This window comes from Rutidosis leptorrhynchoides, unplaced genomic scaffold, assembly GCF_046630445.1.
Source record: "Rutidosis leptorrhynchoides isolate AG116_Rl617_1_P2 unplaced genomic scaffold, CSIRO_AGI_Rlap_v1 contig610, whole genome shotgun sequence".
Classification (NCBI taxonomy): Eukaryota; Viridiplantae; Streptophyta; class Magnoliopsida; order Asterales; family Asteraceae; genus Rutidosis; species Rutidosis leptorrhynchoides.
Window position 1 is genome coordinate 1 of NW_027266831.1, and position 11409 is coordinate 11409.

An 11409-nucleotide genomic window follows, 5' to 3' on the forward strand; every position below is an offset into this window, starting at 1 on the left:
CCAGTGAAAAGTCATGGTAGTATATACCGACATTGTTCAATTATTACCATGCTTTACAGTTCATGTTACATATAGTCCTATCAGTCGCGATATTTTCAACTATAATTAACCAGCGAAAGTCATGGTGTAGTATACTCTTGTCACTACCGACATTGTTCAATTATTACCATGCTTTACAGTTCTTGTTACATAGAGTCCTATCAGTCGCGATAATGTTCAACTATTAAACATGCTTTACAGTTCTTGAGTTGTGATGATATTATTGCTACCATTTTTGTTCACTTTAAATACTCTCCTTTTAAAGCATGGTTCTTGTTACATATAGTCCTATTAGTTGCGATAATATTCAACTATTAAACATGATTTACACTTTTTTGGGTTGTGATGGTATTATTGCTACCATTTTTGTTCGCTTTAAATACTCTTCTTTGAGGAAACCAATAGGTGGGTTTTAGCAACAGATCCAATGCCCGAGAGAGTTGATGGCTCTGCTATCATCTTGAATGACCACATGCTTATCCAAAAGCTTAAATCCAATGATAGTGAGTTTTTGATTGGCATATAAACAAATTCAAATTTTGATGAATGGTCGATGTGCAATATATCCATATATCTAATAAGACTTGGGTGAATAATTGTTTGGCCGGACAATTTCTATGGGACTATTTGAATTCATTGAAAATGAAAATGGAGCAAATCATCGTTATAAAATTTTGCTCCATATTTTTAGTTATTCTGCTGAGATTCCATATTTTTCATATATGAACTCTGCTGAGTTTGGAGCTAAACCCAAGCTTTAAGGTCGTCTTCCGAGCTCTATACATGAGACAAAAATTTGTGAATGAAGATGAGAGAAGATGAACCTAACGACATTAGTGATGGTGGATTATATTTATATGTGTGTGTATGTCCCTGCAGTCGTAGAGGATAATGTTGTTGATGTTGGAGAAAGTTGGGTCAAACCAACTTTGACCAAGTATTATGTGAGTTTCCATTAAGCAATTTAATTTGGTTAATAAGTCGAATGTGTTCTCCATTGTGAGAAGATGAATATAAAATTGCTAGTCCAATTACAGTCATTTGAGTTGTGTAATCATATTATGATAATACTTAAATGATCAGAGTTATATAAATGGGAAAAATACGAGATACCATTGATCCGGGAATTATGGCATTAAAGTCTTATGATCTCAAGTCGAACTCAGCATATGAGTTTTGGTATGGGCTTGGATATTTAATTCATGAACCAAAGTCCGATGAGTTTATTTGGTCAAGATATTTGAAATACATTTCCCACATGTGCTTATTGTGTTATTAACATTTATTTTGTGGATTGGTTTGTATTTAGCAAGATAATATAACGGTTGTAATGGCTGGAAAAATGGCAGCAAATCTAGTTAATTTATTTCCTTAATTCGGACGGTTACAACATGGAGCTGTTACATAATTGTGCTATTTATATGGTGTTTCACCGGTCTTAAATTTCACCAATTCTAGATCAGGTTTTGAGTCAAAGTTCTTTTGTTTTGACGTGTTTGTGTATGTGTTGCACTATTCACGTCACTGTTCACTGTGAGAGATTTCAAACACCCAAATCACAAAAGCTGCACTTTCCAGTTTGCATCTTGGTAAGTGTCTTGAGAGAGTTTGGCGGCTGAAGTTTCGTATTGCCTATCCTCCGCATGTGCTAGCATCCGAAAGGCGTGAAACCGTTATATCTTGGGTGCTATTTATTTCTGCTACTGCTGTTAAGTCTGCCTTAATATGCGAATCTGTGACATATTGTTTTAATAAAATTTAGAAAAATTCTTTCAGTAGCTGATGTGTTAGAATTGTTATATATATCATTCACATGCTATAATTCCAACATTTGAGTGTTACGTACAAATTATGATAATAATATTATAGCGGCCTTATCATTTATCAGAATATTAAGATTAATTCGAAATGAAACTTAACAAAGAAAGTAAATTTTATTGAACTTGTATATTTGTGCATGTGTTTTAGTCACATGTCAATTCGAAAATTCTACCTACGTAATTAAGCCACTGAATATATATTATGAAGAAAATAAAGAAAATGTTTTCTAGAGAAGAAGAAGTCTACTACTAATGGATTTAGGATGGGCTTGTCTGAAATAAGCCAATAGGCCAACAAAAGGAGCATTCATGTAAGTGGTTGGCTCTGTCTGGGAAACATTGTACCTACTATCACCAAATTGATCATTCTCATCAGGCCCTCCAGCTAGCGCCCCGGTTAGTTGATTAAGATCTGGAGCGTCCCTCTTGAAGTATGCGTCTCCGTCTCGGCATTTTAATGGCTCAGGATGCTTCTCCTTATCAGGCAAAGTCGCGCCTCGATGGTGTAGCTTTTCCGGATACTTGTCTCCATATCCCACCATGTATGACGTCTTCAATGGGGGAGGTCCGTTCCCATGAATTGGCCGTATTCTATTACGCTCCAAGCTAGCAATGTCGTCGTGAAAGCCATCGGAAAGTTGAATTTTACATTGTCACCTGCGTCATAGTAGCCTCCCACCATATTCATCTGTTACGATACATATACATAAAATTTTAATTTTAGGAAAAAATTAGAATAGTTTGATTAGTACGATCCTTGATTAAAATGGAAAATGACTATTCATATTCTCGAACTGATCAATTTAATTTTGGGGAATATTGTTATTATTATTAGTATTAACGACTACAATAACTACACGGTGTATTATCAATAATTTACGTTACTTTATTAATTATTAACGAAGAAGAAGGGGAAGAGAAATGAATAAAATTAATATAAGTTGTGGAAATTAACTTACACCAACATCAGAACCATCGTTAAGGGCGTTATCCTTCCTCCAAGTCAATCTCTGAGAAGAAGGCAACTTTCCTGATCTCTGACCTTGAAAGAAGAGAATACATTTTGACAATGCATCGCCATAATCGTGTCGACACTCAACTAAAGCTACAGTACTCACTACCATATTCACCATTAATATTCCTACCAAGCACATTATCACTCCAGCACCCATGATTTTTCTTTATTTTACGACAAGATCTAATTAGGGTTTTGAGGAAAACTCTCTACTTGGTTATGAATAAAACACAACCAGCTAATTGCCTCTATTTATAGATGAATGATCAGTACAAATGACTAATTGTGATGACCAGATCGATGATGTCAGTAGAAAAATTAGTTGCATTTTGTGATAATATAGAAACAAAATTCGGTTAACTTGAAATGACTTGTATTTCGTGTCAACATTCGCTCATTTGATACGTTTTTTTTTCCTTTAACAAATCCATATACTCCTTATTAATTCAATCTAACACTTTAATTGTGGGGGCGTGTCTATACACTGATTTAAAGTAGTTAGTTACTTAAAGTGTCACTTTTCAATTACAAGGCAAATCTCTCTCTATATATAAATCACTAATCTCTAGACATTTTTTCCCACCTAAAAGTCAATTAATGATCACATTAATTATTTTTGCTAAACAAAATACCCTTCTCTATATACGGAGTATAAAAGTAAGAGATATTATAAGTACGAAAGTTCTTAAAAAACCAATCTATAGACTTTTATCTTATCTTTTTCCTCCCAAAACTCAATTAATCAATAATCACCACCTGAACTGTAATAAGAACAAAGAAAAAAAAAACAAACATTCAACTCTACATATGAAGGTAGTAAGTCCTTAAACTTTTTTCCCTGCCAAAATTCAAATAATGACCACATACCTAACTTACTAATACAAAAAAAGAAAAAAAAGAAAAGAAAAAAGAAGTTATACATAGTAGTAATTAAGTCCATAGACTTTTGTTTTCCTCCCCAAACTTAATTTATGACCACCTTAATTACTTTTACTAAAAAATAAATCCTCAAATCACCCATATATATGAAGTAAGTTTAATTAGAGACCTTTTTTCCGTCTTAGTTAATGACTACCTTAGTTACTTTTACGGGAAAAAATATTCACCCAATCTCTCTATATAAAAGTAAATATTATTAAAAAAAAAAAAGTAAGTCCATAGACTGTCTTTTTTTACTCCCAAGATTTCCCACCTTAATTAATTTTATGACCAAAAAAAATACAATCATCTCAATACATTTTTTTTTTTTTATAAAAAAATACACTCATCTCCATATTTTTTTTTAAAAAAAAATCATTCATCTCTATACTTATAAAGATAAGAACATACATTTTTTCCCTCCCAACACTTGATGACTACCTTAATTGCATTTTATAAGAAAAAATCAAATTCTACATCTCTCCATAAAAGTAAGTCAGTCCAGACTTTTTTCCCTCCCAAGATAATGACCACCTAAATAATAGAGTGGATGTAATTGAAGCTGAAAAAACATACAACTTGTATTTTATTGATGTTATGTATTTATACATTATAGAGTAAAGTAGAGTCTGCACTACGTTTTGAAATACAAAATTCAAATACATGATAAGAGATAAAAGCAGTTCAACCGAACATGACAAAATCAACAAGATCTGCAAAAGAGTCCAACGCCATCCATCTTCTATTACGCCCACTCAAGATGGTGATCGATTTCGGACACCAATCTTGAATTTGAGGTATTGAAATTGCTGTCGGAAAAGGGGTTTGGTAAGTGTATCAGCTGCTTGATCTGCCGACGCCAGATGAGCAACTCTCAAATCTCTAGATTGAACTTGCTCACGAATATAGTGGAAGTCGATTGCGATATGCTTCACATGCGAGTGAAAAATAAGGTTGGAATAGAGCTGAGTTGCTCCGACATTGTCGCAGAAAATGACGGGACATCGTTGAAGTTGAAGACCCAATTCAGACAGAAGATTTCGAATCCATTAAAGTTCAGCAGCTGTATTTGCAACAGCCCGATACTCTGCTTCCGTCGAGGAGCGCGCAACAGAGCGCTGCTTGCGCGAACTCCAAGATATCGGATTACGGCCAAGAAAGATGATATAGGCACCTGTGGAGTGAAATTTGTCTCGATCGCCTGCCCAATCAGCATCGGATTGAAGATCGAGAAAGGGATTTTGATTGGCATCGGAGAAAGCATGAAGCTGAGAAGGAGAATCCCTGTATAATTGAATGCCATCATCTGGTGTTCCTGCGAGATAACATAATAAATGTTTTACAGCATTCCAATGGTCACTTGTTGGTTGATGGTTAAATTGTGCTAACTTATTTACTGGAAATGCAATGTCTGGGCGTGTCAGTAGGAAATATTGAAGGCTCCCGAAAATTTTTCTATACTCAGTAGGATCTGATAATCTGGAACCCGAATGTAATGACAGAGTAGGACTACTAGCCATAGGAGTAGCAACTGGTTTGGAGTTCATCATGTTTGTTTGTTGTAACAAATCCAAGACGTACTTCCGCTGAGATAGAAAAATTTCATGAGTATTTTGAATAACTTCTATACCCAGAAAATAGCTTAATGAGCCAAGGTCCTTAAATGAAAACCGTTTAGCCAAAGCTGCAACATAACCAGCAATAAGTATAATTGTTCCCCGTAATAATTATATCATCCACATAAACTATAAGGATAGTTATGGATGTTTTAAGCCATAAATAGCTTTCTTCAAGTGGAAAATATAATCTGGTCGATCAGGGTCCTTGAAACCAGGTGGTTGTGCCATGAATACGTTCTCAGTGAGAGGACCCTGTAAAAAAAGCATTATTAACATCTAGTTGATGCAATTTCCACCCATTTGTGACTGTCAAAGTAAGAACGAGCCATATAGTAACAAGTTTAACAACATGGCTAAACATTTCTTCAAAGTCAATACCAGGTCTTTGATTAAAACCTTTGGCAACTAAACGAGCTTTAAACCTGTTTATTGACCCATTTGAATTTCGTTTTATCTTGTAGATCCACCGACACTTAACAAGGTTGGAGCATTGAGAGGACGGAACTAATTCCCCAGTGTCATTGCGAACAAGAGCATCAAACTCTTCAGACATGCTTGACGCCATTTGCTATCTTTTAGAGCCTGTGTAACAGACGTTGGCTCAATTTCTTCCTGCAACTGTAATTGAGCAGACAGAAAAAAATTTTGAATAGGTTTAAAGATGTTATTTTTGGTCCTTGTAGTCATTCGATGGGTATTCCCTTGTGTTTCAGAGTTTACAGGACTACTTACGGTGCGAGAGTCATCATTCTCAAGGGGAACAAACTCTGCAGCTGGTGCATGAGATGGTAATGGAGGCAAATCAGGTGCTGGGAAGTCAGGAGTTGGCTGAGGAGTATGTCGGATCGGAATAGATGGTAACAACACGGTGCATTCGGATCAGGTGGGTTTTCTACTGGTGTTTGTATATGTTTTTGAAAAGGAAATTGTGTTTCAACAAATCTAACATGTCGAGACACATAAATTCGTCCAGTAGATATATCTAAACAATGATAGGCACTTTGTGTATTTGAATAACCGCATGGCATAGATTTGGGTTCTAATTTGTGTTTGGTATATGGTTTAAGCCATGAATAGCATAGACACCCGAAGACACGCAACTTAAAGTAATTTTGGTGTATTCTGAAACAGGCAATAAAAAGGACTGAACATATTTAAAGTCAAGGTAGGCATTATGTTGATGAGATATACAGCTGTAGAAAATGCATACGGCCAATAGGTGGTTGGCATAGAGGCATGGGTAAATAAAGTTAAACTAGTTTCTACAATATGAAGATATTTTCGTTCAGATAAGCCATTGTGTTCGGGGGTGTGTGGTGGGGTAGTGCGAAATGATATACCATTGTTTGCTAGAAACGAACTTAAGGCTATATATTCACCTCCGTTGTCAAAGTACAAAGTTTTAATTGTTTTGCTAAAAAACTTTTCAACCAATGCTTTGAATCGGATAAAAAGCTCTTTTACCTTTGACTTTTGACGTAAGGTGTAAAACCAAGTATATTTTGTATAGTAATCCACAAAAATGACATAATATTTAAAATTATCATGAGATGCTATAGGTGATGTCCATACATCAGAGAATATAATTTGTAATGATTCAGTAGAGTGCAAAGTAGATTTGGAAAAAACTAACTTGTGACTTTTATTGATTGAACATGAATGAAAATATGAATAGAGATGTGTAGAATTAGTACCTAACTGCAATTTATTTTTTGCTTATATGTCTAGCAAAATGGCTTTTGCAGGATGCCTTAAACGAGAATGCCAGTTTGTGGTGGAGGATGTGGTCGGAAAGGCCAGGAATGGGAGATTGTGTGGCCACTCATACATTCCAGCTTTAGGTGTTCCCTTAGAAGTGGAGCTCCCGTCTGCAGTTCCTTCGCAATAAACGAATCAGATGAGAATTCGATTAAAACTCTATTAGAAACACAAAATTGATAAATCGATATTAAATTCTTTTTCATTGTCGGCACACACAACACATTGTCCAATTTAAACTTTCTGCAAGCACTAGAATTAGAGATATTTGGAGACATGAGTACTGTTGAACTTGTGTGAGTTATATTTAACCCAGTGCCGCCAATCATGATTTCTTCAGTGCCGTCATAGGGATTATACAGCGACAAGTTCTGAAGGTCAGCTGTGACATGGTGTGATGCACCACTGTCCAGTAGCCATGGGGAGTTTCCAGATGGAGGTGAAAGAGCCGCAGCAGCATAATTGGCACGAGGTTGGCATGGAAATGGGTTAGGAGTAGCAACATTGATAGGAACAAGACATACAGATGGGCACCTCTACGCTGTGTGACCCTGAATGCGGCAAGCCTGACAAATACCAAGGTAAGGACAAGAACAGTTCTCTGTTGTTGTTGCTGATTAGATGACTGATTAGTTGCAAAATTCTGAGTGTTCTGTGGCCTAGGATTGTACCTAAAATTCTACTGATGATAAGTATGTGTCTGATGTTGATTGAAATTCTGCCTTTGATTGTAGTTGGTCGCCATTGATTGTTGTTTCCTCTCCCTTGTGGTCTCTGTGCATAATTGGCCGTAGTAAGAAAGTGATTGACCTCGTTTGTACGGTTGTAACTTCATCTGACAACAACTTTTAATGGAGGTCATCAAAAGAAATTGGTAAATATCGTGCATTGATGATTCTTTTGGTCTCCTGATATGAATCATCTAATCCTTCTAATACAACATCTGTGATATCTTCTTGATCCATGGGGGATCGAAGGTAAACAAGTTCATCAGTTTTGGTTTTAATTTTCTGCATATACTCTGTTATGCTGAACGACCCCTTCTTGATCTGTTTGATTTGAGCTTTAACCTGCTTGATACGAGCTCTGGATGGTTTGGCATAGGTGTTGTATAGGAGATCCCAAGATTCCTTTGATGTCTTTGCACTGACAATGAATGGAATGAGTGTTGGGGTAAGAGAGCCAACTATGGCGTTGAAGATTAGTTGGTCTTGTCTGATCCAGGCTATATGCTCTGGATTGGGAGCACCATCATCAGTTGCGGGTGGTGGATAGGTCTTGGATCCATCAACAAATCCCTGGTGATCACAACCAACAAAAAGGCTTTGGAATTGAAGTCTCCAAGCGACATAATTAAGAGAATTAATTTCAAAGACATTTGGGTTGCAACGTTGATCGCAATCAGACTATTGCCACTAGAATTGGAAATGACTGGGGTGGCGAAGTTCATAGAAGGGCTTGTTGGTAACATGATAATAAAAAAGAAAAAAAAAATTGAATCGTTCTGAATTTGATGTTAGTCAAGTGGTTAAGATACCATAATAGAGTGGATGTAATTGGAACTTAAAAAACGCACAACTTATATTTTATTGATGCTATGTATTTATACATTATAGAATATAGTAGAGTCTACACTACATTTTGGGATACAAAATTCAAATATATGATAAGAGATAAAAGCAGTTCAGCTGAAAATGACAAATCCAACGAGATCAGTAAAAGAGTCCAACATCACTCATCCTCTATTACTAAATTACTTTTACGGAAAAAGAAAATCAAATCACCCATCTCAATATAAAAAAGTAAGTAAAATAAATAGACATTTTTTCTTTCACAAGATAATGATCACCTAAATTACTTTTAAGGGAAAAAAATCACACATCGCTCTATGTATAAGTAAGAAATAGACAATTTTTTTCCCTTGCAAGATAATGACCACCTTAAGTATTTGTACAAAAAAAAAATATAAATATAAATAAAATAAACATCCAAACCACCCAATATAAAAGTAAGTCTTTAAAACTTTTTTTCCCTCATAAAATAATGATCACCTTAATTATTTAGGAAAAGAATCACACATCTCTCTCTATATAAGTAAGAAGCTCATAGACAATTTTTTTCCCTCCCAAGATAATGACCATCTTAAGTACTTCTACAAAAAAAGAAAAAGAAAGCAAGCATCGAAAAGTAATCTTTAAAACTTTTTTATCCCTCCCAAGATAATGACCACCTTAGTAATTGCCCAAAAAAAGAAAAATACCAAAACAAAATCAAATCTCCCATCAGATAAAAGTAATAATATTTTTGTATATACATAGTTACATCACTTACATCATTAATGTGTCGTATAGAATTACAGTTATAATATATATGTTTTGAAATTAATCATTATATTTATCGCAAAAATAAGTTATAATTTTTATTACCTTTATCTATAGCTATACTAATATAATAATAGGTCTATTCTTTAGACACGTGGCAGAGTATCTAACATTTTGAACAGATGCTTTAATTTACATAAATTATTCGTATAAATCCTTATAATTAATTTTAATAAATATTAACTATATTTAAAAAATAAAATTAATTAATAATTTATCAATAACATTAAAACATAAAATTACATAAATTAACTAATTAAACATTACTAAACATTTATACGGACCCGAGAAAAACACTAGTACTAATAGTTATTAATTTTTTAAATGTATCACATTCCAATATAAACAAATATAGTTGTATGGAAGTAGTATTATTTAACGGGCACAGGTCCAACCAAGACTTTACCCGAAACAGAAAACAATTTCCAGTTAGAGAGAATTGATGTCATTCTACAATGTAATTTATGATATACGTGTACGTATAATTTATATATCGTTGGCTCTAAGTATTCTAGTGCAGTGTATAAACAATGAATTATCTATATAAACGCATGCAGCAAGAAGCGTGAAGCATTATAATTCTAGTCCACTAGTTCAAAAGAACTAAACAGCATTAATAATGGCAATTCTAATTCCTATATATGTAAAGTTCCAAGGTACGTAACAACCCAACTGAAAGACATATATATCAAAACACGACTGATAGCGATCAGGCATCAAATTTCGATTATAAATTGTTTCATGAACTAAATAAAAATCCATCACTAAATATGGACTATTATACAAACAAGGGCAAAGTGTAAAAATCCCCCGAGTTTACTTTTCTACAATTTCAAATGATATATGCTAATTAATATTCATTCCGTCTGACACACATGATACATTGAGTTTTTATGTAATTAATCATATGTATTGAAAATATTTTTATCAAATTATATATGATATTTTGTTTTATTTGAAAAAAATTAAATTTTTTTTAAATAAAAATACCTTCAACACATCTTATTAATTATATCATATAAAAAATCTTGTGTTTAAATACGAAAATAGTACTATTGATGCTTTTTAGGTTTTTCAATTTGATGTTTTGGTACTCCACAAAATTCATGCAACTGTCAAAAGGTAAATATTTTGCAACTCTTTTAAGAGCAGCAAAGTGATGCTTCTACCAATCACAAATAGTTAAATTGAAGAGATAAAAAAAATATGTAGTATCTAATTTTAAAGAAAGAAATACTTTTCAAATTCATATCTAAATTTAAAGACATATAGTTTTTGTTATTTTTTTCTCAAGAATTCACTATTCCTATATATAGTATAGTAATATATATTTGTTTTTATGAATCCCAAAAATCGAAAGATATTAATATGAAAAAATTACAACAAGCAAATATGATTTTATATAAATATTTTATCTCTCCTAAACGATTAAATATAATTAGTGGATATAACAAAATGCTGTTTTCAAAAGAGCAGTAAATTATCTTTCATGTCAAAAATTAATTTACGTAAATTTCCGTGCAATTTGTTTGATGCACAAAATGCTATGGCATATGCCCTATGGGATGTTGCACAATGCAAATGTCAAAACAAAATGTCTGTCAATTTTTCTTGTAATATTTAATATCCAAAGTTTGACTAAGAATACTAGATATACAATAATACATACATAAATCTAAATCTAAATCTAGTAGGAGGAAAGTAAAATTATAAAACGAAATTGCGTTTCTAAAAGAAGTTAACTGAATATTTGTTGTATTACCATCTCAAACATAATCGTTTTCCTTCAATTCTTCTCTCCAACAGATCCTTGTTCTCGTTTCAAGATAATTTCGATATGAACAGCTGCTCGAATTTGT

The 11409-nt window shown here is 33.5% G+C and overlaps 1 protein-coding gene across 1 annotated transcript; it reads right to left on the reverse strand.

The window, feature by feature from the left end:
• Window positions 1-2086: 2086 nt before the first annotated feature.
• LOC139884852 (endoglucanase 2-like) lies at window positions 2087-3031 on the reverse strand. Its single transcript, XM_071868824.1, is given in 3 exon segments — window positions 2087-2413; window positions 2416-2547; window positions 2819-3031. Coding segments are annotated over 3 exon segments (672 nt in total).
• Between the last annotated feature and the right edge of the window lie 8378 nt (window positions 3032-11409).